The sequence below is a fragment of the Simochromis diagramma genome, unplaced genomic scaffold, assembly GCF_900408965.1.
Source record: "Simochromis diagramma unplaced genomic scaffold, fSimDia1.1 OVJJ01000603.1, whole genome shotgun sequence".
Classification (NCBI taxonomy): Eukaryota; Metazoa; Chordata; class Actinopteri; order Cichliformes; family Cichlidae; genus Simochromis; species Simochromis diagramma.
Window position 1 is genome coordinate 17,142,332 of NW_024387414.1, and position 27,932 is coordinate 17,170,263.

Below are 27,932 nucleotides of genomic sequence, written 5' to 3' on the forward strand. Positions count from 1 at the left end.
GACAAGCATGACGTGCGATTATGTCAACAGCATAAATAGGCCTGACCTTGTGATCCCGGCGAGCGAGTTTACTGTGTAAAAGTACTACAGTGATTTTTAAATAACGTTGTTTTAGGAGTTAAATACAAATTCCGTGTATCCTATGCACAGGTATGCTATATAACGTCTGCCGTTGGGTAACTGTAACGGTGTAAAGCAGCACAATCGCAGTCACTCATACAACCACTAGCATAAACAACTGTTTACGAATGCAAATATAACACTTTAATTTTTTAAAATATTACATTTAAGATCTTAAGCTCATTAAAAGCTGCATGAGGAAAAATGTGAAGAACAAAAATTCCCAAATGAATGTGGTGAAAGGCACAAAAAAAACCCTCAGAAACAGGGAAGTGGTCAAAAGTTTACATCCACTCATCATAGGTACAAATGTCACTGTAATATGGGGCTTTTAATTACTGTTTTTGTAACTGTTCTTTTTCTAGGGTGGAGTAATTGTACAGGATACATCTTTAATGACTTTAAAACACTAATTTGGCGAATATACACCCCAATAATTGCTTTAATGTCCCTTAGCAAGTTGCAACTAGATGCTTTTAGTAGCCAACAACAAACTTTTGGCATAATTCTGTCTGTATACTCAGCCATTATCCTTAGCAGAATTGGTAGAGTTCATTTGAATTAATATGGTGTCCTGGTATGGACCTGAGTTTTCAGCATAATCCACAAATTTTAAGTAGGGTTGAGGTCAAGGCTTTGGAAAAACTATTCCAGAAATTTAATGCTAGCCTGCTTTATCAATTGTGTCCAAGTTTCAACTGTCTAGCTGCTGTCCTTGAGGTGAAGTTGAACAATTTGGAGGTAATCGCTTTTTTCATTATTCCATTTATTTTGTGAAATGTACCAGTACCAGTGGCAGCAAAACAGCCCCAAAACACGATGCTGCCATCACCATGCTGACAGATGGAACAGTGTTCTACAGTGAAAGCCTCACCTCCTCCAAACATACCTCTTGTGATCAGAGCATGGACTTTTTTTTCTTGGTCAGCACCCTTTCAGTCCGTGACAATGTAAAACTGGCTTCACTGTGGACAGAGACCCTGTTGTTACAGAAGTTTTCAGTTCATGGCAGGCATGAGTCCTTGTGGCTCCCAGCTTGTTCCTGAACATCCTAAACAATTTCCTCTCATCTGAGGGTGACAGGTTGAGTCTTCTGCCAGATTTTGGTAAAGTGAGGACATATCAGAATAACTTGTACTTATGTACAATAGTTTGAACTGATGATCTTGCAATCTGCAGTTCTTTAAAACTGGCTCCAAGAGACCTTCCTAACTTGTGTGAATCTACAAGTCTCCTTCTTAGATCTTCATTGAGTTCCTAGGTCTTTCCTTGGAGTACTGGTCAGTCCAATGAGTGCTGTTAAACAAATCCTTTTGCCAGCAAAGAAAAACAACCAGTTGTAGTTAATCATAATCACTAAGGGGAATGAACGGTGGTGTTGTCAGTTTTTAAGACATTGTAGAACCTTTAGCACCACCTATTTAAAGTTTTAAGTCAGTGTTTGTACATATTTGAATCTGTATGATTGTGACTCATTCTCAGCACCAAATTCTTGTTTTGTAAGTTATTAAAGATGTATTCTACACAATCATTCCTCCCTGGAAAAAGAACAGTTCAAAGAAATAATTAAAAGCTCCAAATTGAGGTTGAAGACATCCACACCTGGACAACTGATTGCTCCAGACCAGCAAACTACTTCCCACGAAAGCAGAAGGGATGTAGCTACTTCTTTTTTTCACAGAACGACACAGAGTCCTGTAAAAACTTTCTTTTTGCATGTGCCTGTTTAGGTTTGGGACAAACATACACAGCCATTCAGATGAAGTCTCTTTCAGGTAAGTCTTTGCTGATTTCGACAACACACAACCAAACCACATCCTGCACATATCCCATCGGCTTAGCTCCACAAAAAAAAAAGAACATGTGTATCCAAACTGGCTGACCTGTTGTCGCACCTGTTCACCTGCTGACCCCAACCCACAAAACATTATGTGGATTCATTTTATTCTCCATCATTATGATCTAAATGTTTTCTTGAATTCATCTTTTAACCTCCATCAGGCCTAAAAGTCATATCATTTAAATCACTTGATAATATTAACAATATCAGTGTCAGCTTAAATCAACATATGCCACATCGTGTCAGTGTGGGAGTAAACGTCTCTGTACTCCATAAACCCACAAAATTCCCAAAAATATTACTGAGGACAGCCTAGCTATCACCAGCAGTTGGAGCAGCAGGGACGTGTGTGTTTAACTTAGGACACTATGTATGTCTATTTGAAGGGTCTGTATCACATTAGAGTGTGTGTGTGTGTGTGTGTGTGATAAACACGTCTAATCCACACATCACATCTGGATGGATGGTCAAGTTAAAAAAAAAAAAAAAAAAAGTGGGGGAGGGGCTCTTTTACAGTGGACCCTGAATGAAACCAGCACAGGAGCTCAACCTGTAGAAGCTCCATCCATCTTTGACAGCCAAGCTGAGATAAAACACACACACCTACCTCAGATCCGCCCTGAAGCGCCCACATCATGACTCAAGCAGTGACACACACACACAGACGTTCAGCATCAGCAGTTCAATCATGTGCACGTGTGTGAGTGACAGCCAGCGCTGGTGGAGAGGGAGGGCGGATTAACGCTAAATTATACCTGAGGGACTTTTGACAAAATGGTGTTTTTAGGTTTAATTACACTAATGCATCAAACAGAAACATGAAGCTTGTTTTTTGTCTTTTTTTGTTGTTGTTCCTCAATCATTTAATTTGAATGCACCCATTTTGTAGGAGAAAAAAACCAGTCTCGCACTCATTAGAAAGAAGACCCAACAGGTTCCATCTGTAAATTGACTTTAAAAGGAGAAACATGATGACAACGGTTTAAACAGTGCATTAAACTCATGACAGCATTTTTTTAAAAAGTGATGGCAGATCATTCAACTAAATGAAAACAATTATCAATAATACTAATAATTGAAAAGCAAAGACGTGAATCATTCAATATACGCACACACTCCCACACACACTCCTACACGCACACACACACGGGGGATGATTTGAAGGATGGGATGCTGTCGATGACAGACGTGAAGAACAAACACACTGTGTGTATAACATAAGCAGGGAGGACAAAGTCGCTGCTCCTTGCACAGAGAGGACTCCGCCCCCCCTTATCTGTTTTCACAGCTCAGACTCAGAGTTACTCTCGCGGCTGCAGGTCCAGAATATTTTCAGCCAGGCTCGTGAGTTTGCAGTCCTCCAGTGCTTTGACCAGTCGGCTCAGCTTGGCCGCCCTCCCCTCCGCCTGGATGAAGCGGCTGAGAAGCTGATAGGCTTGCTCATACAGCCCTTCTCTCTCGTACTCGTAGGCCAGGTTGTCAATGGCCGGGCCCTTCAGAGCGCGGCAGTTCTTCCCCAAGGCCCTCCCTACGTGCTTCCACTGACGGCCAACTCCGTTAGAAAAGCTCTGCACATCTGCCGCTGTCAGCATTCGGTCCTCTGACGGGGCCACGGGATAAAGATGAAGGGAAAGCATTAATGTAAACCGCAATCAAGTACGATTACATAAACAGTGTTTTACAAACAGATGTAAACAGCAAGCTCTCACAGAAGAACTTAGGGCAGGGGTGTCGAAACTCCTATTAGTTCACAGGTGACAGTGAGTCGAACTCTAAAACCATTACATAATAATGTATATATTAAAAAAAACAAAAAAAACAAAACACTCCTCAAATGTTTCCATCTCTGAGGTATAAAAACCTGAGCGATAGTCAAGATTTTAATAATAGCCGGAACCATAAAGCTAAATGAAAGACACCCATCATCCCACTCCACTAAAAACAAAAAAAAACCCTCAGCCAGACAACAGAAATGAGCACTTTCTTTAAAAAAACACTGCTCATTTAATAAGAAATGTATTTATACACCAGATGACAAAAATAATCTATGCGTCTCTCCATGTTTCCACATAAACAGAGTCCATCAATCCATCTTTTTAACTGCTTATCCAATTCACGGCTGCAGAGGCAATGGAGCCAATCCCAGCTGTCACAGGGTGGAGGCGGGGTGCCCCCTGGACAGGCCACTTGTCTCTCAACTATTCCCAATCTCATTCACATCAATGGGCAACTTAAAATCACCAATAAACCTAATGTGCATTTTTTTGAATGGTGGTGGGAAGCCTGTGGATTTAGAAAGTCACTAACCCCTCACAACTTTTCAAAATCTACAAATACATTTTCACTTCCCAAACTTTTCCACCCCCGTGTAGTAATCCCAGCATCACTACGTGAAGAATCACATTTCAATTTATCGAAAAATTTGAGTTTTAAAAGAATTTATTGAGAGTCTTTAGCAGGCTGCTTCAATCACACATTTGACTCTTCTGATGTAGTGTTTCTTTTCAGCTGATAACTCCAAATGCTTTTCTAAAAATGTCCAGGTGAGAGCACCTTGGGAGGGAGCTCTAAGCAAATAACAGTACCTGACTCTAGTACAGCAAACTAAATAGTCATATAATCAAAACTACAGTATTTCATATTAATACTGGAGTTTTCCAGGAGTAAGTGCACACCTGAATCCTCAGACCAGCAGTGTTACCTTCTCCGCTGATGTCCAGTCATCCCCCACTATGAGTGTATGACTATGAGAAAAGCTAAAGGCTGCAGCTTTCAACCCAAACTTAAACACCAATAGGACTTGTATACATGATGCATTATTAATTCCTTGCTTCTCATTTAGTGTTGATGTCAGTTTGGCTGCTGTTTTATATAAAGGGCCACACATAAGGGACACTCAGCACCTCTGGAAACTCCTGTAAACATCTGTAAAATTAACCACATTTATTTTCAAGCTTCAGATTTTTTCGAAACATGTAAACCATGTTTCTAATTAGGTAAGTGAAATTTAGCCATGTTGGTCCACTTTTAAAAGCAGGAGCAAAGAGTCAACAAGAAGGGCTCATCCAGTTGTGAGGCTAGAAGAGAGGCAGAGCATCTGCCAGTCATGTATCATGACACTGCTGGTGGTACACCCAGCAAACGTTTAAGACCCCTGAACTTGTATGACCTCCCTGTGGACATTTAATAAATCCCTTTTCTACATACATAGAGCTCCGATTGCATACGGCTGGAAAAAAGCTCAAGTGGATGCACCCCCACACTGTTTAATTTTAATGTACACCGACAGGACTTTCATACTTTAAATACTGCACTGTCCTGCTGTACTGCCAGCTGTACCTGCAGATTCTGCATATTCATTCGTTTCATGTGCTTTAAGATTATAAAACAGCTTTAATGAGTAATTTTCAGCCAGATGGAGACAGTGATACCACCTGTAAACACGCATTTTACCTGACACAACTACAACTATTCCATGTGGGCAAGTTGCTCTTTAGACATTCAACAGTTACACAGCAACACTAGCAAACATCTGGAGACTAAAATTCATTCATTTTCCTAACCGCTTCTATAATTCAGGGAGACGTGAGGCTGGAACTTTTCCCAGCTGTCATAGGGGGATAGGCTACCTCTCCAGGCTATCTGGAGAGCTGGACCAGTTGATTTGAACCCAGGACTTCTCACTGTGAGGCAACAGTGCTACCCAGCTGACCAATGTCCTAACAAGTCTAAAGTTCATCTTAACTTAGCTTAAGCTTTATGTCTTCACTACCTCCTGAAGTGCATATCGCACTTAGCACCTTTAAGTTCACTGGTTTGGATTTCTGGCTCACTGCTTAAGCAAGCAGCTGGTCTCAAGCAGCAAACACTACTTGCTAAGCACCAAACAACAAACAGGCAAAGTCAGCGAATAGCCTGTGATCACAGAGCTGTGTAATCTGATTGTTCGTATGGAAAAAACTGATCAGAGCAGCTTTAAAGTTGTGCACTTGAATGATCAAAAGTACTGAAAAATCAGGTGCAATTAATAAAGACCAGTGAGTTCATTAACAAAAATCCCTGCTGTTGTACTTTCACACTTTCCCTTTTTCCCATCAAGACCACCAACATCAATTTACAAACCCCAGGAGAGCCTTAATGTGTCACTGGGTGTTTAATTTCAGTTGTTTGGCAGCCACCAAATCTCCTGCATTTTTATTAATTCAAATTTTAGTTGACCCAATATGAAATCAGTCCAAGTATGAAAACCAAATACGTTATCTGCAGGCATTAATCTCTTCCCACTGACTGGCTGGATTAGGGAGTTAGCTGAAACAGTATTGAATTCATGTGCTGTCGAGAAAAAAAAAGTCAATCAACAAAGTTCTGTCAGCTTCTTGAATTTAAAAAAAATTGTTTTTGCAGACACATGAGGAGAACGAGGAGATGGCAGTAAACCCACCATTTGTAAATGGACGACCATCCTCGATAGTTAAATTACAGAGAATATCTAAATAATGTACTGTGGACAGCACACCACACACACGACTAGTAACAAGGACCGTCTCGACTCACCAAACACTCTGTTCTGAAACTTGAAGCAGTTGCTGGGAACGGGAGACTCTTCCTGCATGATGGTGACGGACTGTGAGGCAGGACCGCGGGCCTGACTCTGCAGCTGCTGCTCGAGCTCATCGATCTCCTCATCGCGCAGGCGCTCCGGCTGAAAGGCACAAAATGGCAGAAATCACTCAGAATAAAAATAAATGAGAACGTCAAAGTGGGCACACTCTCCGAAGGCCATAGTGACTACAATAAAGGGCAATGGCTTAAATTTGGCAGAAACAGGAGATTATTTGTTTCAAAATGCTAAATTTTGTGGTTACATTTTCAGTGGATCCAAAATGCTGCAGAGCAAGTACTCACAGGAACTAGAAAGAGAGAGGATATTTCCCATATTGGCTTCTCTTCTTTGGCTCTCTGGTAGAATCAAATTTAAAATCCTGCTCCTCACATACAAGGTCTTGAATAATCAGCCCCCATGTTAATGACCTCATAGTAGCATATCACCCCATTAGAGCACTTTGCTCTCAGACAGCGGGCTTACTTGCGATTCCCAGAGTATTTAAAAGTAGAATGGGAGGCAGAGCCTTCAGCCTCCCAGTTTGGATTCAGGAGACAGAAACCCTCTCTACTTTTAAGATTAGGGTTAGAACTTTCCTTTTTGGTAAAGCAAATAGCTAGGGTTGGATCAGGTGATCCCTGAATGCCCTCTTAGTTATGTTGCAATAGGTTTAGACTGCTGGGGGCTTCCTGTGATGCAGTGTTCCTCATTCTGGTCTCTTGTCACTCACTGTATGTTTTGACACCTCTCTGCATTTAATCATTAGTTATTATTAAATCTCTGGCTCTCTTCCACAGTGTGTCTTTTGTCTTGTCTCCCTCTCCTCAAACTCAACTGCTCCCAACAGTTGGCTGTGTGGAATTCTAACGAGTGATAAGGCTGTCACTGAGAGAGTGTGGCTGTTAGCTTTCAGGAACAGGTATGATTATGACAAACCTGCTTGTGTGAATCTTTGTGAAAAGGTTTCACATCGCAGCTAAATTACCTTGCAAGAAAAAATCCCATTAGAAATCAGCCAGTGTCAGGCACGGTGAGGTGAAATGAGATCTACTTTTAAAATCTTTTTGCCTCTTTAAAATCACTGGAGAACAGTTTAACAGGAACATCAACCTTACCTGTGACAGGTGGATGTGCTGTAGGCAAAGATCCAGCTTGTCCAGACACTGATCCAGAGTATGAGTGCCTGCCTTGAGCTGGGTTTCCACAGTTAACTCCTGGGACAGAGCGAGCAGCCGGCAGGCGTGCTGGCAGAGATACTGTCTCACCGCTCCAGAGCTGTAGCTCTCCAGGAACTGATGACATGCTGCCACATTCACAAACTTCACCTCCACCCCCAGGAAGGGATCCGCGTCATGGACCTTTAGGATCTCAAATGTACCCAGGCCTCCAGCAGAGTCTTAACAGTGGAAGACTATGATTAATCAAGGTAAATCCTACAAGAGGTTTTTTCTATTTTAATGAGCATGCAGTATGAGAAATGCCTAACCGAGGGCTCACCTGTAAGTGTCAGCTTGATGACTTTGAAAATGATGAACTTTCCCTGTGGGTCTTTGTAGAGAGAGAGCAGGTTCACACCGGGACACAGCGACTGCAGAAACATGACTGCGCATCCCGTCCATTGACCTCCATCCACAGTCTTGTCCGCCATTCTCTGAACACTACTTGAGACAATTAATGCAGAAAGGTACACTTTCATATATTTTATATTCATCAAATATAAAGTGAAATATTTCAAGCTTTGTTTTTGCTTTAACTTCATTGATTTTAATGTACGGCTCATGAAATCAAGTATCTGAGATTAGTAGAATATTTGCTGAGATCAATGGGAATAAAAAAGGATTTACAAAGGAAACATCCGCATGTTTATACACTTGATACTTGGTTTGAGCTCCTTTGCCACTAATTACTGCATAAGTGCAGTGATGTGGCATGAAACCGATCAGCTTGTAGCACTGCTGAGGTGTTACTGAAGCCTAGGTTGCTTTGATTGTGGCCTTCAGCTTGTCTGTGTTTTGGTTTTGGGTATTTCTCGTCTACTTTGTAGATTTCTTGCGGTGGGAGTTAGGGTCAAGTGAATTGGCTGGTAAATGCAGCAGGGTGAAAACATTGCCAGCAAACCATTTGGTGGTAGTTTTATCGCTGTGGACAGGTCCTAAGTGGTGCTGGGAAAGGAAATTGACATCACTATAAAGGTTGTTAGCAGATGGATTGATAAAGTGCTCTAAAGTCTCCTGGTAGACGACTGTGTTGACCACCACCAGCAGCAGCAGATGAAATGGCACCCTAAATTGTCACAGACTGTGGAAACTTCACACTGGACTTCAAACACGTTGGATTCTCCACTCTTTCTCACATATCCAGGACCTTGATTTCCAAATCAAATGCAAGTTTTACTTTCGGCTGAAGACGTCTGTATGTGGTGGCTCTTGATGCACTGACACCAGGCTCTGTCCACTCCTTGTGAAATTCTCTCAAGTTCTTCAATCCACTTTTTTCCCCTCTACAATCCTCTCAAGTCTTCCGTCATTGTGGTGCAAATTTTACAATACTCTTCATTCTTCCAGTCAACTTTCTATTTATATGCTTCAATACAGCAATGCCTCTCTATGGCTTATCCTCCGTGAGGAGGGTGTTGATGATCGACTGGACAACTGTCAACTCAGCATTTTTCCTAATGATTGTGCTTGACCACGTGGTTAACAGAGTGCATATATACTGTGAAATCCAAATTAAATATTCTACAATATTCCACTACATGAGCTACAAACCATAATCAACTGAATTTAATCAAAAACAAGTCTTGAAATAATTTGCTTTGTGTAATGAATACAGAATACATGGAAGTTTACTTTTTTAAATTCAATTACATGAATGATATTCAATTTCTTGCACTAGCATAACAAATAAGACAGTGAGCCCTACTCTATCACCTGTTTGTAGGTTTGCTTGTTTGTTAAATTTGAGGATTTTCTCCTTTTCTCATATTTCTCTTGTCTTAAATGTAATGTTTCTGGGTTTTGTTGTGTTATTTAAACATTTAACTACATTTTTGGATATAGATTTTTTTTTAACTGGTTCAAGGTAAGAGGCAAGGTGAACCCTGGATCGATCCATCACAGGGCTAACATTTGGAGACGGACATCCACACTTACTCACAGATAATTTAAAAAAATACTGACAGCAGCAGCTCAGCCTCCTAGCAGATGCACCTATTTCAATTTCAAGCTTTCAATTTCAAAACTGACCTCTAATTTTGAGATCACGGTCAATGAGATTCAAACTCACCTGAGCTTTTTAATAGATACACCAGCTGTATCAGACCATTGCTTCGTTCTCGAGTTATCACATTATCGCCCAACAAACTTGGGCGTCCACGTCCCCCAACCACTCGCTCAGCAGGATAATGAAAATACCCCATCAGCCTGTTACGACTAAGGGGTAAAAACAACTATTCCTCAAACACGCATGTCTTTGGACTGTGTGGTGAAACCGGAGCATGCAGAGGAAACCCATGAAGATGTAGGGAATATGAAACTCCACAGAAAGGCCCCAGTACAGCAGGAGGTTTGAACCCAGTGTAAATCACTGTTCCTCCATCGTCAGCAGGTAATAAAAACATGTGGTGAGAGACGTACGTCATCTCAAATTCAGGCTCTAAATTTTTGATCAGTGGTCATTAATTCTACGTCTCATTTTATCTGAAGCAGGAGATTCAGTTTCTAATCGTGTTCACTCAGAGTGATGGGATAATAAACCGTATCACCTCTGCTGACTTAACCGCCCGACCCACGGCAGCCAAAATACATCCACCATGTTTCTGGCCTCACTCCACCTTTTTTACCCCAGCTCCCTTCTGAAACCCTCATTACATAAAAACATGTTTAATCTCATCCCTCCCCCACTCCAGCCCCTGACTCCTGTGCCCTGGATGAACCGCTGAAACCTGCTGGTGCTGTCTCTATGCATCCTGACTTGGAGCGCTCTGCAGGGAAAGAGGAACCTCTGAGCTGGATTAGGTGCACGTCCTCGCATTTTACTGAATCACAGTATGCTTGGCGGCTAGGTGTACAGGAAACGACTTAGGCAGTATGTAATTATTTGCTATCCTATCAACTGGTACACTGGAAGTATACTGTGAGATTAGTTTAGCAGCTGGATGAGGATTAAGTGATCATCGGGAGCTTAAAATATATAATTCATCCTTTGCTGCCAAAAGCCAACCTCTAGTATTCCCTGGAGAGCTTGTTTGGGTAACAAAAAAAAAAATTGATTCAGAAGCATGAATCAAACGAATTCAAAAACGGCTCATTTTGTCCAGTCCAAAAAAATACGAACAATAAATTCAGATGACATAAAAGGGTAAAAATGGAAAGTCCTCACATTTGAAAAGCATAAGCAGAAAACATTTCATAATTCCCCCTGACTAAGTTTGCAAATGATCATTTTCAATTATAAATGTAGCTTTTTAACATCTACTCGCTTCAATCCATACATAAATATAAGAATAACTGACACTGAGGACTAATAATTTGTTTAATCATCCCTATAAATGATCATATCCTTATGACCACACAGCATTAAGTTACACTTCTAGCGTTTTTAGTAAAGCTCTCTGTTGGAAAATAAAAAAAGCCAACTACATGGTGACGCCATGCCATATATCATTTATCTGATGTCAAGTCTGGCAAGAGATTTAAAATGACCACAAATTCTTCTCTTTTTTTTTGGGTCTAAAAGAACCTTGAAAAATGTGATCACAGGGTCTGCAGGTAACTCTGTTGCATGTGTCTGCCACACCTGTGTGGGAGTCATGCAAGAAAAAGGTCTCTATTGTCAGAAAAAGACCATCCCTACATGGTTATGTCAGCCTGGGGGGGGAGCATCTGTGACTCAAGTGGTCAACAACCAGTAGTTAAATCCTTGGCATGTCCATTCTGTGGTGTTCTTTGGCAACATATTAAACCCCAAATCACCTCCTATGATAATAATCCTCAGCACACCGACAAATCCACAAAGGAAGACCTCAGAGCCAGGAAAGGGAGGGTTATCGTTCCTGTGAAGGTAACACTTGTTACATGCAGGAAAACCCTCAAACATCTTTCAATTGATGGACATGAAGGAAGAGGGGTCAAAAATTTGCAACCCAATGTGAAACACCAGTGGAAAAATTTCATTATTCTTGCTAAGGTGGACAACACAAGCTTCTGTGGCTGAGAGCGTAATTACTTTTTCACACAAATGAATGATGTGGTGAAGCATGCGACCTTTATCTGTAGTCACTGTATCAAAGATCAGAGGTTTGCTCGTCAAAGAGAAAAGCCCAGTTTCCAGAGGATGTACTAGGTGCTATTTACACAACTGAATATTGATGGAAAACAACTACAGCTAGAAATATTGATTCCTCATATCCGAAAGATCCTTTCCTTAAAGTAGTTTTAACAGTAACAGTGTGATCTGACCATCCAGAGATATAAAAATGAACTGACTCTGTCAAAATTCAGAGGTTTCACCTCGTGAGAAGTGGGTGGCAAAATCAGAGCCTTCGTGGTCATTCATCATCCGAAGCTTCAGCATTCTGTGATTAAATCAAGTGGGTTTTTCCAAGGTTACAGTTTTTTTAAGTTTCAAGTTCAGTTTGACTTGTTTCTTCAGTGAACTGCTGGTTAGAGAGGACAAATTTTCCTCAGCAGAAGTTTGAAAAACCTGAGGCCTTACATGTTGGGAAGGCTCCTCTTTACAGTCAGTATAAATAAGAGGAGCACGTTTTGCATGCAGAGGCATAAGAAGTGACTTGTGTTTTTGATCACCTTAACTTGGCAGGTCTTCCAAAACCATTTCAGTTAACCATAAACTTTGTTTGCAGACTATTTTTGCTCAGGCAAGTTTATAAACAGTTTGTAAACTGTAAGTAATGAATTAAGGGGCAAGAAAAAACATTTAACTCCTCTGGAATATCTGAGGTTTGAATTGATTCCCAGCAAAATATTATATGGAAAAAAGTACACTATGACTAATAACACACCAAACACAATCTGAAATTCCTCCTCTTCATCATGAATGCCTCTAAAAACTGCTACAGGAAGCGTCTGACGGAGGTCGCGGCTGCTGAAGGCGGCTGTTTCAGTTACTAATTTCAAGAGTTCATTTGTTATTTTCCACCTTCACTGTTTGTTATCTAGCTGTTCATAAAGGACACGAAAATGTTTTCAGTTTATTCAGATTTTGTTTTTATCTTATTTTGACTTAGAAGATCAGATCACATTATTTCCAGTGTCTTTAAAACAGTTATCAATTTATTTTTCAATTTAGCCTTAGATTCCTTTTAATTTTGGGCTGCCATGGTATCAGAAAACCCTCTTCAGCATGGCTCTTGTGTTTCAAGTTAGAACATTCTAATTAGGGAGACACATCCAACGCAATGTGTGAAGGGTTCATCTCTGAAAATGACATTTAGCACATCTGAACTAACTCAAACTTACATTAACAACAGGAGGCTAGTTGTGAATAAGTTATTTATCCCCCTGTACATCGAATATGACTAGCACTTCCACTATAAGTAGAGTATGGATGACCTGGGTAAACATGTGGAATGAAGCTGACTTAAAATAATGGTTCCTACACCAGCAGCCTGAGCCATGGATCCATGCTTTTATGTCAAATTCTGACCCTACCATCTGAATGTTGGAGCAGAAAACAAGACTCATCAGACCAGGCAATGTTTTTCCCCCGATCTTCTATTGTTCAGGTTTGTTGAGCCCCTGTGAACTGTAGCTAGGGTGGCACTCGCTGTGCCCTCTGCTGCTGGTATGGTCTTGTGCAGCTGCAGCCTATTTGCCTCCACGTTGGCTGTGCTATGTTTTCATAGATGCTCTCCTGCATACCTTTGTTGTAACTAGTGGTTATTTCAGTTGCCGTTAATTTCCTATGAGCTCAAAGCAGTCTGCCCATTCGCCTCTAGCATCAACAAGGCCATGTGATTGGCTGATTAGAAATTTGTGTTAAGAACGGGTATATCCAATAAAGTCGCAGTTAAGTGTATAATAAATACGTACATCACGATTACAGCTTTAGCTTTGACTTCTAAAGTCAGGCAAGCCAGAAAAAGTTCGAGATCCACTGAATTATAAGCAAAAACATTAACAAATGTTGCTATCTGAGGATATTTTATTACATTTCTATGTTTCCTAGCTTAAAGTAACAACAAAACCTTCGATTACAGCTTATAAACTAACCATAAATTAAGCCTTACAGAAACAACAGAAAACACACCCAGAGTTTACTCAAATTATAGACTATGTAACTTTAATGTCAAAGCTATAACTGTTGTCCAACTTAAAACTAGGGGACGTGGTTGCTATGCGACCCGTACGTACAGGTGAGCTAGCTGATTACCTTCATAACAGTTTGACAGCTGCATTGGTTTGAGTCAGAACACCGCAAAGATAGCTATTCCGTTTTAAAATGTCAGTGCCTTATACTGAAAGGGATGGAGGTTACTGTGAGAAATGTCACGCAGAATAGATAGAGCTACCGTAAAGCTACGAGCGGCCACGCCGCTGAAGCGGCCCAAAGCCTCGGGAAGCCCACACGCCTAGTTTCTGCCTAGGAGGTCCTTTGATTCACCGTCAAGTAACACTTTGACAAACTCGGCTCAAACTTACCTTAAAACTTTGTTAAAGTGTTTGGTAACGCTTCCTTCTGTGGAATCACACGGACAGTATGAGCTTCCTGGCTTCCCATTGGGTGAGCAGCAATCAAGCTGCATTCTGATTGGTGAAAATCAACGAGGAAAATCGTGACGGGAAGGAAGTGTTTTTTTTGTGTGTGTGAGGTTTTCTTTTTTTTTTTTTCATTTTAACGTAAACGTTCATATGTGGTTCAACGAATCTCGTTACGAACAATTACATCTAGCATTTAATCATAAATATAAACCTGAACCAAAACACTGAAACACTTTACTGGCTCTTTGACGAGTCTAATTTCTCACTGTGTTCGCTGGGTTTTTGTGTGTTAACAGATTTAAACAGCTGCTGGGGAAAACCAAAACAATGCACTAGGCATATTTGCATAGTCACACAAAGCGATGCAGGGGTGCAAAGGTTTTCCGGAAATTTAGACACAGGTGAAACTGATCTAAGAAATCTAATCAAAAACATTAATCAAATGGAACTTTTATGTCATTTATGAACAAATATATCTGCTGGCTTCAGCTTTTAAATGTTATTTTGTTTAAATATATTTGTTTTTGGGGACTTTTAGCCTAACACAACTAAATCTGAATGTATATAGTCCTGTGCAAAAGTCTTGAGCCAACAGCTCATTATATTTTGTATAGTAAGAAAAATATTATTTTAAGATAAACATAACAACAAAATAATCAAAACATGAAGACAAAAATGTAACCAAGTTACAGCAAGTTTAAAAAAGTGAGTTTTTAACTGCTTTTTAATGAACACCACAGAGTCTGGAGGATCTCAGGCTCAGTGGGAGAGTCTGAGCACCACTGCTGCAAAAACTCTGTCTCCTTTAGTACTCACCCTGATCACATGATGTCTAGAACTTGCTGAAGATGTATGGATGTATGGAAGTTTACTGATCTAGACTAATGTTTGTCCATGAAACACTCAACACATAACTAAATTGGTAACAGTGTGACGTGTCGGTACTTCAAACACTTTTGCAGTGGCGAACAAAGAAGCTTTGTTAAACCAACAGAACAAGGAATTCCTATCATTCAGATGCAATGATATAAATGCAAGATATTAATTTCCAACTTAGAGCATGACACTATTGAAGAGCGAACCAGAGATTTAATGTGAACATCTAAAGTGAAAGCTGCATCAAAAGTTACCCCAAGGTTCCTAATAAAAGATTTAATAAATGTGGCATAGTTTCCAATATTTTAGACACAAATCTGCCAGGGGCACAAACAAGGATTCATGTTTTTCTTCAATAAGTTGGATAAAATTGTCAGTCATCAAGCTTCTAAAAGAGTCTACGCACCTATGCGATCTCTGTAACTTAGAAACACATTGGGGCTTAAGAAGTATATAACAGAATGTCATCTGCATAACAGTGATAAGGAATGTCCTTAAAAGCATTCAAAATGTGCTGAAGAGAGAGCAGGTATAACAAAAACAATCAAGGCCCGCAAACTGAGCCTTGTGGCACACATTACATCTGATTGGCAGCATCTTTATTTTGCTGCATGATCCCGAACACACTGCTGATGCAGTAAAAGCATACTTGTATAGAAAACACAGTGGAACACTATCAGTAATGGACTGGCTTCCACAGAGCCCAGACCTCAACCTTGAAGCAGTGAATTGAAGCAGTGTGGGATCAAACAAAATGGCTTTGAAAGTCCATCAAGAAGCCTGGAGAACTATTCCTGAAGGCTAGTTAAAGAAATGATAATCAGAATCAGAATACTTTAATAATCCCTAAGGAAATTATGTGGGTTACAGTTGCTCCAAGACAATAACAGTAACAGACTAAACTAATTAAATAATACAATATATTACAAAGTTTACAAATAGCACGAGTATATACAAAATTGCTCAATTATAAATATCAAGAATATTACAGAGGTGAAATATATATGATTGACATTTAACTCTATCCTGTGAAACTTTGTCATTTGTTATTTTACTGTAGAGCATGTGCAAAGGGGTGTAACTATTGCAGTGTGTACTGTGTATTAGATGGAGGAGTTGTACAGGAATGATTTCCTGTGTTGTAAATAAATGGTGACTTTTTTGGCATCATTAGGGTAAAAAAAAAACAATAATCTAAAATAACCCTTTTAGCAAGTTCTAAGGAACCAGAGTGGTACTCCTCTTCCAGGCACAGGCAGGCCACAGATAATAAGATCAGATAAGACCACATAATCGACACAGTTAATCTAAGAACCTTGTGAAAAGTTTATTTTTAGTCATGTTTTTAAAATGTTTTTCTCAAGCAATGCACAACGCTGGGCAACGAGCTTTCATAAATGTTTTATCTAAATTTTTTGTGTGTGTCAGAAGTCTATTTAAACCCTACCATATTAAAAAGGTAACACACAAAAGTGAACAGCCCCCAAAGATTCTCTGTCAGGAAATTTACAATTTGGATTCTTGTACATTTACTCTCAAAATCAAATCAAATCACTTTTATTGTCACATCACATGTGCAGGCACACTGGCACAGCACATGCGAGTGAAATTCTTGTGTGCGAGCCCCACAGGCAACAGAGATGTGCCAAACACAACAACACAAACGAGCAAAATACAAGAATGGCCGACCTGAAACTAATAAATATATGTACAATATATAATAGTGTATGCATTTCTGGATGTGTATACTAAATATTTTCCTACGTGTGTGTGTGTGTGTGTGTGTGTGTGTGTACACATTTTTACAAATTAAATAGTAAAAAAAAAAAAAAAAAAACAATAATAATAATAATAATAATAATAATAATAATAATAAAATATATAAAATATATAAAATATACAGAGTTGAATATGTGCAAAACAAGTGGCATTTATATACAGTGTGGAGTGCATAATGTTAAAGTTCCAGTAGTGAAGCTGAGGTGTCTATGACGTGTTCAGCAGTCTGATGGCCTGGTGGAAGAAGCTGTCTCTCAGTCTGCTGGTACGGGACCGGATGCTGCAGAACCTCCTTCCTGATGGAAGTAGTCTGAACAGTTTATGGCTGGGGTGACTGGAGTCCTTGATGATCCTCCCCGCTTTCCTCAGGCACCGCTTCCTGTAGATGTCTTGGAGGGAGGGAAGCTCACCTCCAATTATCCGTTCAGAGCACCGCACTACTCGCTGGAGAGCTTTGCAGTTGTAGGCGGTGCTGTTGCCATACCAGGTGGTGATGCATCCAGTGAGGATGCTCTCAATGGCACAGTGATAGAAGGTCCTGAGGATGCGGGGGCTCATGCCGAATCTTTTCAGTCTCCTGAGAAAGAAGAGGCGCTGCTGCGCCTTCTTCACTGTTTTGTTTGTGTGTACTGACCACGTAAGATCCTCAGCCAGATGTACTCCAAGGAACCGGAAGCTGCTCACTCTCTCCACAGCAGCGCCGTTGATGGTGATGGGGGTGTGTACTTCTCTGCACCTCCGGAAGTCCACTATCAACTCCTTTGTCTTTGCGACGTTGAGGGTGAGATGGTTGTCTTGACACCAGTGGGTCAGGGCGCTGACCTCCTCCCTGTAAGCCGTCTCATCACCGTTGGTGATAAGACCCACCACTGTAGTGTCGTCCGCAAACTTCACAATGATGTTGGAGCTGTTAGTGGCTGTGCAGTCGTAGGTGTAGAGTGAGTACAGGAGAGGGCTCAGTACACACCCCTGTGGAGCACCAGTGTTCAGTGTGATGGGGGATGAGGTGATGCTGCCCAGTCTGACCACCTGGCGTCTGTCAGACAGGAAGCTAAGGATCCAGCTGCAGAGGGAGCTGCTCAGTCCTAGATCCTGCAGTTTCCTGTCCAGCTTCGAGGGAACGATGGTATTGAATGCTGAGCTGTAATCTACAAACAGCATCCTCACATACGTGTCTCTCTTCTCCAGGTGTGACAGGGCAGTGTGTAGTGTCAGGGCTATGGCATCATCAGTGGACCTGTTGTGGCGGTATGCGAACTGTAGAGGGTCCAGTGAGTCGGGTAGTGCAGAGCAGATGAAGTCCCTGACCAGCTTCTCGAAGCATTAGCCAGTCAGGTGAAGGTAACACGCCTAAATGTTGGATGTCCACTACTTAAAAAGAAGAATAAGATGAATCAGCTCCGCATGCTTGACAAGTATAACAACATGGATACATAAACAGTATAAAAGATTGATAAAGGCACTCTGATGCCATGTGTTGGAATTCCCGTCCTGAAGCCTCAAGATGAGCATTTTCGCAGTCGCCGTCTTATTTTTGAACCATTTTTGAAACAAGCACATGGTGGATTTAACTGTCAAAATGAGGGTTACTGCACAATCACAACTTGTGATTAAGAAGTTGGTATGCTTGTTAATACCCTGCCAGCTAGCATGGTATGCTTGCTGGATTATGCTCCTTTATAACTCTAATAATGACCATAATTCACAAGATGAACTTCATGTTTCATTCTGTATGACCTGAAAATAGCAACTGAGCCCATAAAAGCGTTTACTGAGGTCACAGAGTGAGGGGGGGCGAGGGTCTTTTTCTCATAAATGTGAATACAACCTGAAGTCTTCTTGGAAGCAGAGGAGTCGCCCCCTGCTGACCATTAGAAAGAATGCAGGTTTGAGACACAAGTTGGCATTACTTTTCAGACGCAGTAGCGCCATCATAACTACGGCTTTTCTATTTTAAAAAAAACGTTTTTGTCAAGTTTTGTTAGGCCTGAATGCAGCCCAGGTGCATACGCTATGCTGGGGACTGGCTCTGAATAAAGCAAGGAGAGCCATTTTCATACTTTTACAGATTTCTACAACTTTAACAAATAATATAAGTAACTGTTTAAGGTGACCCCTATACCATAAGACTATTACAGAGGCCTGGGTTAAAATGTACACCAAGGTTGTTTTGTGCGTGTCTTTTTCCCAGCTTTTCTGTCCTCTCTCCACTGTCCTATTGCAATAGTGACTAAAAAGCCTAAAAATACACATTTAAAAAATTTTTTTCCCCCTTCTTGGAATAACTAAAAAACTGAAGTGTCAGTAACATCACACAAGTCAAAGTAGCTTTGGTTGGCATTACACAGCACGTTGCCCATCATTGGTGGTTAGATCCAACCAAGACTCCATCCCTATATATTTACAAGTGAGAGGAGTGAGTGGAGTTCATCAGCCAGTGTAAATGCCCCCCCCACACACACACACACTCTTATGTATTTATATACATATTTATTCATAGTAGACAAAAGAAAAGTCATAAAACTCTCTGCAGGTGGAGCTGCCATCAGGCTCGGAGGTGCTTTTGTGGTTGACGTGTTTGACAAACTTGAGAGTCTCTTTGTCTCTGTAGACGAGTGCGAGGGAATTGTCCTCTGGGTAGACAGTCAGAAGCTGTGAAGAAAGAAAGCGATGATGATGACTGTCGAAGCAACATCCACACATGTGCGATTACATGTCACATTAATCAGCACTCACCTCCTCATCCTCTTCATTAGCGACATAACATGTGAAGCCGCCAAACTCTGACTGCCAGCCTATGAGAGAGAATTAAAAGTTCAGTACAGTCACACTGGTGTCCGACAGTTCGTTCTTCTCCCGGGTGTGAACTCACCGGCACAGCCGAAAGGCAAAACGAGGTCCAGCGCATATTCTGCCCGCGCTGCCTCTCCATCGTGCAACAGGGTGTAGCCGCCATGAGACCATCGACGTACTTCCCCACAGCACAAAGGGGTGCTCGGCTCTGAAAATACACAGAGGTCAAAACACACGAACAGCAGCAGCGGTGGCGGTTGAATGAAAGCACTCACAGCGATGCACACCTTTCTCTCTGCTCGCATCTGCTGAGGATGGTTCATTTGACGACCTCGTGGCTTCTCCATCATCTTGCTGCTTTTTATCCTTCTCTTCATCGCCATTCTCTTCGTCGTCAGCCGGGCAGAGATAGTGCAATCGAAGGCCAGTGAAGTTGGAGAGGAGCAGGAAGAACGCTTCTGAATGAAGCAGCTCCCAGCATGCACTCACACACTGAGGCAGCGAGTCCAGAGCAGCTGCTTCATAGCACCTGAAAGCACACAGATTATTAGCCAATCTTAAATACAGAGTGCTACTTTAAAGAGTCAAACATACTCACCTCTTATTGGGTGGACCTCTCTTCTTCCACTCAATCTGAGAGAGCCGAAGTGCTTCACTCACCTCTTTGAACTTCTCCTCCTGAAGACAAACGCATAATCACTCAGCGGAAACAAATGAACACGGGAAAGACACGACACCGGTGCCAGCTCTGCTCTGGTGCCTTTTTGAAAAGCAGTGCACACTGGATACTTGGAAATTACCTCATTACTCAGTGTTGTGTAGCTAAAGCTGAGGTACTTTCTGTGTGGAAAAAAAAAAAAATCATGCGTGCTTCATCTGCAAATCATCTGTGAATAAGAATTTCCAGCTTTGGGACTTGCATTTCTATGGTGCAATGTCCGGAAACCGTTCTGAATAAAAAAGCTGCAGTACTGCGTCGGTGGAAAATAGTTATTAGAAGTTACCTTGAGAAATCCTTTGAGCTGAATTTCAGAGCTGTCTTCAAAGTCCTCCTGAATCTGCTCTTGATAAGAAATGTCCAAATAGATGGGATTGATCCACTCCAGCAGCACCGTTTCCTGCCACGAACACAAACAGCAAACACATGAGCTGGCAAGGAGGCCGTCCAAGAGAGGAACAATCTGACATTATAAGAAATCAACTGATGCTCACAACTGATTAAAAAAAGCTTACACTGGAGCCTGGAGATAGTTAGATTTGCATACAGAGCTCTCATAACACTATAATGTACACTCACAAGCCACTAGGTACGCCAGCTCAACTGCTCGTTAATGCAAGTCAATGGAGGCATGTAAACATGGCAAAGACAACCTGCTGAATTTCAAACTAAGAATCCGAGTAGTCAAAAAGTGGTGATTCAAGGGACTTTGAACGTGGCATGATTGTTGGCACCAGATGGGTTTCTCTTAGTCTTTATGCTGAGCTAAGCTAACAGATGCCTCCAGTTGTAAATTGATTGAGAATCATGCAAATTATATGTTATATTTATCAAACAAAACGTATAAAATTCTTCTTCCGAAATTTTTTGAGATATTCCCACAAGATAGCACCCACATCTCTCGGTAAGTGTGGATTCCTCTGGACGGGAGCCACTGTGTGGCGAGGAGGACGTTCCAGAGAAGGTCCGTGAAACCAGCCGCTCAGAGACAGCCGACATTTGTCCTGCGACAAAACTTCAGACACCTGAAGAAAAAAGAAACCCCAAACAGTGTAATTTCCAAACGCAGCCTTTTCAAAGAAATAGTAAAAACAAGAATATTTATTCTTACTTGGTGAAAGGAAACTGGAGAAACTTCAAAGAGCACGAGTGTGTTCCAGGAGGGTACGAGTGACTTCACTATGCTCTGTGGCTGCAAATTACCTGACGACAAAAATGAAATACACACTTCTGTTGTGTAAGAGAATACACGCGCGCGCGCACACACACGCAAACACAGTGGGACACTCACTGTCTGTTGTGTAAAGATCGAGGGTTCCCCCGTCGCTGCTCTGCCACGGGGGCACAAGATACAAAATGAACGCAACGCGCCTCCCCTCCAACTCATCATCGTGGCACAAAAGAACATCTAGAAAGAAGACAGACAGACAATAACTAAAACAGAAACTCACAATGTAACAGTTTTCCTACTGAGCTAATCTCACCTGTATATTCATATTTGGCACAAGAAATATCCACAGTGGGCTCCAGCTCAACCCCCAGAACCTCCCCGAGCCAGGACCGGAAACGCCCAAACAGTGCTGCCCTACAGACAGTGGTACAGAAACGGGCACACTGTGAAAACCTGGCCGTGACCTTTAAACGCCGTTTAAAATTTGTAACTCTCACCACACGGACAGATTGTTTAGCTACCTGAAAGCCCTCTGTGACATTTTGTTAAGACATAAATAATAGATGACCACAGAGGGAGGCCGTTACTGTGTAATTACTGTATTTATTCCCCAGTGCTGCACTTCTTCAGCAGGTAAAGCGCATATACTCACAAATACGTATCCAGCACATGTAAGTGATTCACTGTAGACGGCTTGTCATAATTATAAGAAGAAAGCAGCACGTTATTTCTCAAAGAAGAAAGGTTTACACTGGATTGTGCTATTTTGGTAATATATGGAGCCTCTGATTTGACACACAGCTGATTTATACGCTGAGATCCTGACTTTTCTTGGACTTGTCTCACACACCGAACCTCTTGGCAGTCATTTCCAACATCTACTCTGCTCCGATGACTTACAGCTTTGTGTTCACTGCCAGCCTCAGCTCTGTAGTAGAAACTAAAGAATAAACCACCTTCCTGCTTTAACAAACAGTCCAAATATTCGCAAGACGTTTCAGTCATCATCACTAAATGTAATATACCAATTAGGAGGGCATCTGTAATCTCTGGCTCCACCTGCTGGACCTGATAAATAAACTTCAGAATGTTTCTCATCCTTCCATCAACAGTCCAACAATATCAATATGGAGCTGGATACAAATACAGAAGCACCTCTTTTAGTGTCTCGGTAAATCTGCGAGCCAACAGGACCCTGAAGGTGGCTCACTTAATGAAGTCCTCATTAATTTTCTTGCTTTGAAGCGTCAAAACACCAGCTGTAAAAAGGATCTGTGACTTAAATCTACCTGATGAATATTGTCCACATCTGCTTTGTGCCACCAAACACAACTCTGACCTGTCAGAGGCCTTTATTCCACAAGACCTCTGACACGAGGTGAGGCCTCCATCGATCAGGATGCTCTGTGCGTACGGATACATTTTTATAGCGAGCAGTATTAAGGTTGAGGGTAGGGCTGGGCCATATCATACCGTTCACGGTAATACCGGGATAATGTTGGGCAACGACAAGAAAATGAAATATCGCGATATAATATGGGTAAAACGCGCATGCGCAGTGCCTTTGTTTTCATACGCACATGGCGAAAAAGGCACGGCGGTGACGGAGACAAGGGTGAAAGCAGATCGTTGAATGAAACGGATGAACCAGAATTGGTTTGTAAAAATGCTGCAACTTCAGTGGTGTGGAACTGGTTTAGCTTTCGTCCGTCAGATACACAACAAAGAACTATTTTTGGTTGAGCATGCTAGCGGACCGTCGTTATTACCGTGTTTTTTGGTAAATACGGCACACTTAAAATCAAACCTTTGATTTTTCTGAAAATCGGCAGTGCCCCTTATAATCCCGTGTGCCTTATGTATGAATTCTGGTTGTGTTTACTGACCTCGAAATGATTTTATGTGGTACACGGCGCTCGAAAATCTGTCAAATGTTTTAGTGCGACTTTGCTAAGATACGAAGCCGCACCGCTTGATGGATTGTTGGAGCATTACGGCTATCGTAGGCAGGAGCCTCGCAGAGTGATACGTACTGTGCTTCAACATAATATTACCGTATTGCGTGTATAAGCTCTTTTTAAGTTTTGTGGATATTATACATGGTTATGCTGAGGATATGTCGGCCAATTTCCACTGGAAATGCCTTTTGGTTAAACTGTCAGCAAGGAATTTGCATTTGCACTGTTACGTTTTTATACAACTTTAATGTAAAAAAACAGCTGATTGTTTAAGTTAAAATACATTGATGGGGTTTTTTTTGCACTAATAAAATTGTGGAGTTGTAAAGTATTTTGTCTAGTGTCAATTATATCGTCAGTTATATCGTTATCGCAAATTTTCAAATCTATATCGTGATAAATATTTTTGGTCATATCGCCCTGCTCTAGTTGAGGGGTCAGAAAGCACTGGAGTCAATAAGCCTTGGGTACCCAAGTCCAGTTCACCCATTTTCCTTTAGCCACTTTTTTTTTTTAGGCACCAAAACATTTTATGCGCCACGTTGTGATTTGATATCGCTTGTGTTTCACCTTTAAGCACGCCCTTTTCCTTTCATCCACTTCCTTGCCTTCATCCTCTTCTTTTTTCGTCTTCATCTTCTTTGCCTTCTTCTCTGTTTTTGTCCTCTTCATTGTCATTCTTTGCTTTTGCCATCCTCCTTTTTGGATTTTTTTTTTTATCTTCATCTGCCTCCATCTCACTTTAACACACTCTTCTGTCACACCAACCTTCTGCATGTCTTCCTTTGCTACAGTCGTGAACTTCCTCTGTGTTCTACCTCCTTTCCTTTTGCCTGGCAGTTCTTTATTCAACATCCTTCGTCCAGTACGTCCACCACCCCTCCTCTTTGCACATGTCCAAAACCATCTCAGCCTTGCCTCTGTAACTTGGTTTCCAATCCTGTTATAGTCAGGACCCATCTGGGTCACTCCCAGTGAAAATCTTAACATCTTAAACTCTGCCCCCTCCAACTCAGAGCTGGAAGTTCAGTCGTAGCTCATAATATGACAACAAGAAGACGAGTATAATAAAATGTGAAAAAAATCAAGGCTTCTGATTTTCATAAATGAAAGCTTTCTGCCCATTTGACAGCTCACACACACATATAACACAAATGAATTCAAACTATTTTGTTACCTCAGCCCTGCGATATGTGGCTCTGTTCTTTTCTTCAGGTCGTCTGACTGTGTGGGGAAAACAAAAACAAATAATAAAAAACAAATGATAAGACACTGGAATAAATCAGTGTGAGGATGAATGAAAAAAAAAAAACCTGTTTAAATTTATACAGGTCGTTTGATTTTTCATGGAAGTTTAGCTCCAGCAGCTCTTTCTTGAGGTTTTCTGCGAAGGCTTGGCTGCTGATGAAGTTTCTGAAGATGCAGTGAGGGAACGGTTGGCAGTCCAACTCCAGATTGCCTGCACAATAATTACACACACACACAAAGGAAACTGTGTAAACAGCAAAGTTAAGAAAAGGGCAAAACAAACATGTGGCAATATTTGCTTTAGAAAAGAGACAGAAACTTAAAATGCTACACTGACCACGGCCACTGTCCAAGTGATCGCTGCTTTAATTTCCCGGTCAACTATACATAAATTGCTCGTCTACACGGTTTTTTAAAGCTGGTGAACTAGACCAGAAATCATTGATAACAAAAGAACAATAAATCTTCTTTCTCCGGTACTTTATACCCGCTCAGTTGCAATGCAAATTAACGCTCAACTACAAATCAATGGCTTTTTGCTGGTGACCGGCGCGGAATGATGGTCAACTATAAATCGACATTTTCTCTACGTTGTTTTTGTCACCTGGTCGACTACAAATAGATCAAATATCAATGACAAAAAAACAACGGTAAATCAACGTTATTACAACGCCCCCATAGTAAGACCGTCGGTTTACCACAGTATTTCAATGTTGTTACAACAGTGGCATTTCAACCCTGACCATAACATGGAAAATCAACATCAATTCAATGTCGTCTTGCTATCTGGGGGGTCTTTACAATCTGTGAGGGCAAAGTTTCAGAACAATGATTAAAGTTTAATTTGGGGGGATGTTTTGTGCCTATATTAGTTATTATAGCAAATGTTAGACAGGAAAGCAGGAAGAGAGAGTGGGGCGTACTGTTGTATTACAAGATACTGATTTGACAACTATGGGGAGAGGGCATGCAAGTCCCCACTCCGGTTATAGTAAAAAAATGTTACAGTAGGAACTGTTTCTGTTATGTATTGCAGTGTCCACTATCACGTAGCTCTCTAAACGTCAGAGAGGGTTTACTCCAAATTTGCTGCTCCTGATTGAAGCAGATCTCCCAACACACCAATAACAGCCGCGTCAAAGCTGCAGGTTTCTGAAGACTGATTAACAGCTGCAGATAAATATCTGAAGCTGAACTTTGGTCCTCTCACTGACCGTGGCTGTAGGTAGTCTTGCGGCTCCATGCCTCCGTGACGGCTCTCTTCACCTGCTCGTCTTCTACGGCTGCGCAGAGCTCCGCCGGCTCCTCGCGGCTCTCCTTCTCGCTCTTTTTCTTCTTCTTCTTCTTCTTCTTCTCGTCTGTGCTGCTGCACTCGTCCTGTGGTCGTTTGGTGGTGGCCATTACAGAAACCTGACACGAACTTTCAAAACACGCGTGGACATGGCCTCGCACTACGCGTCGCGGATAAATGACGTTATTAACGCTTGTAGTTTGGCCCTGAGTGCAGACTGTCAGGCAGAACTGAAACATGACTATAATATTCACACCAAAATAGAACTTTTAGGATCTGATTTCAGGGATTTACTTTATTATATTTTTTACCTCTTTAGCTTTCGGAGGATTAGGTAATAAATCTCTTACAGCAGCCAGGTAAGAAAGCATATTAAAGATATAGCTCTTCAGTCAGTGGAGGGGATCACGTACAGATGACTTGTCTCTGTTAAAGACCAAAATAAATAAAATAAAAAATATACATATTGGTCTTTTTTTCTCCATTAGTCTATGGAGACCAATGAAAACTAAACATTTCAAAGAAATACTCAATTAAATTCAAAATAAGAAGTCAGAACTAAACAAAAACTAGATAAAATATGTTTGTTCTCAGTCAAGCACTTGAAAGTAAGGCAGCTGAACTTCTATTTAGTTCATGAAGACGTTTTAATTCACTAAAAAAATTGTTCCCTTGGAGGTGGTCCTGAGAGTGGTTGGCACACCAATCCAAAATGTGAACATTTGCACTCTTGGAAGTGTGTCATGTTCACATTTTGGACCAAGATGACAGATGATCTGAAAGAAGAATAAAGGAGGCTCTCCATGTCCGTGGTCAATAACCATCATTGAATAAAATCGGTGGCCTAGGACACCACTGATCCCTTCACAGGCGATTCAGCCCTCACTCACACCTTGACCCATGTGAGCTTAATGGCTCACATGAAGGCAGGGTGGGGCCTCACAAAGAATTAAGAGTTGCTGATGGTAATAACCCATGTCTGGATTCATACCTAGGCTCATGTATTGCTGAACGACTTGTATAAAGACATGGTCAGCCATTTTCAGGACCACCTCCAAGAGGAAACCTGATGAGGTGAAGCAAGTACACAAATCAAAATAAGTCCGGTTCCTGTTATTTCAAGCGCTTAAGACTAGTTAAAAGCAGATCTGGTGCAGACTACATAATTTGGTGCTAACCATAACCTCAAACACATGCCACAAGTTTAAAAACCCTAGAAAAAGAAACTGGGTTGTGGGGCTAAACCTTTATTGACTATGACAAGGATATTCTGTTCAATTAAAACCTGTTGGCTGAGATCTGGGCTAATTAGAATAGAACTCTAACTTAATTTTCAAAATATAAACTTGACCAATACTTTCCAGTATTTTTCAAATATAATGAAAATGAAGTCTCAAATCAAAAAGTCAGTTTTTCCATGATAAAAATGTTATTGAATTAATCGACTACTGTGGGTGGTTCCTGGCTCTTACCATTTATTTAAGCTATGGTGAGGAATTTCCTTAAGTATAAGATGTTTTTGAAGCTTTTTTTAGTGGTTACGATTTTTTCATGCTGTCTAATTCTAGTCGAAAATCCACAGTATTCCCAAAATACATTGTAATGATTTTCCTTTTTTTTTTGGTGTTTTTTAAAGTGCATGTGTTATGAAGCATGTCTCTATAACCTGCACATCCTCTCCTGTCTTTTTATGGCATCCATTTATATTATTATGATTACTCATGTCTGCAGCCACATGAACATCAGAAAGCTGAGCTGTGGGCAAATAATTAGAAATTATCGGAATAAAGGAACAAACACGCTGTTTCTGTCAA

At 41.1% G+C, this 27,932-nt stretch overlaps 2 protein-coding genes across 3 annotated transcripts; both read right to left on the minus strand.

The window, feature by feature from the left end:
* Positions 1-2,805: 2,805 nt before the first annotated feature.
* On the minus strand, positions 2,806-14,354 carry tradd (tnfrsf1a-associated via death domain). Of its 2 annotated transcripts, none has more exons than XM_040011042.1 (5): positions 14,225-14,354; positions 8,061-8,221; positions 7,679-7,959; positions 6,515-6,662; positions 2,806-3,560 (listed from the first exon to the last, which is right to left on the minus strand). In XM_040011042.1, the coding sequence occupies exons 1-5, from the start codon at positions 14,326-14,328 to the stop codon at positions 3,262-3,264; spliced, it is 993 nt and encodes a 330-aa protein (XP_039866976.1). In that variant the 5' UTR covers positions 14,329-14,354; the 3' UTR covers positions 2,806-3,261. The 2 variants fall into 2 exon arrangements, with proteins under 2 accessions (XP_039866976.1, XP_039866975.1); XM_040011041.1 differs by having other exon boundaries at positions 8,061-8,224; positions 14,225-14,351.
* Positions 14,355-19,412: 5,058 nt separating this feature from the next.
* On the minus strand, positions 19,413-26,304 carry ogfod1 (2-oxoglutarate and iron-dependent oxygenase domain containing 1). The gene is made up of 13 exons (XM_040011037.1): positions 26,042-26,304; positions 24,893-25,038; positions 24,757-24,803; positions 21,935-22,035; positions 21,742-21,858; positions 21,562-21,653; positions 21,347-21,475; positions 20,737-20,850; positions 20,331-20,410; positions 20,020-20,261; positions 19,812-19,940; positions 19,676-19,734; positions 19,413-19,591 (listed from the first exon to the last, which is right to left on the minus strand). Exons 1-13 carry the CDS (start codon positions 26,226-26,228, stop codon positions 19,430-19,432), a joined length of 1,605 nt encoding a protein of 534 aa, XP_039866971.1. The 5' UTR covers positions 26,229-26,304; the 3' UTR covers positions 19,413-19,429.
* Positions 26,305-27,932: the final 1,628 nt, after the last annotated feature.

Excerpts from the sequence above, each read along its gene's own strand:
- tradd (XM_040011041.1), bottom strand. The coding sequence starts at position 14,328 with ATGCAGCTTGATTGCTGCTCACCCAATGGGAAGCCAGGAAGCTCATAC. Across the intron at positions 8,225-14,224 it reads CACTTTAACAAAGTTTTAAG|TAGTGTTCAGAGAATGGCGG; the intron begins GTAAGTTTGAGC and ends AATTGTCTCAAG. Across the intron at positions 7,960-8,060 it reads CATCAAGCTGACACTTACAG|ACTCTGCTGGAGGCCTGGGT; the intron begins GTGAGCCCTCGG and ends TCCACTGTTAAG.
- ogfod1 (XM_040011037.1), bottom strand. The coding sequence starts at position 26,228 with ATGGCCACCACCAAACGACCACAGGACGAGTGCAGCAGCACAGACGAG. Across the intron at positions 21,654-21,741 it reads CGATCTTTACACAACAGACA|GTAATTTGCAGCCACAGAGC; the intron begins GTGAGTGTCCCA and ends TTTTGTCGTCAG. Across the intron at positions 19,735-19,811 it reads TTTGCCTTTCGGCTGTGCCG|GCTGGCAGTCAGAGTTTGGC; the intron begins GTGAGTTCACAC and ends TCTCTCTCATAG.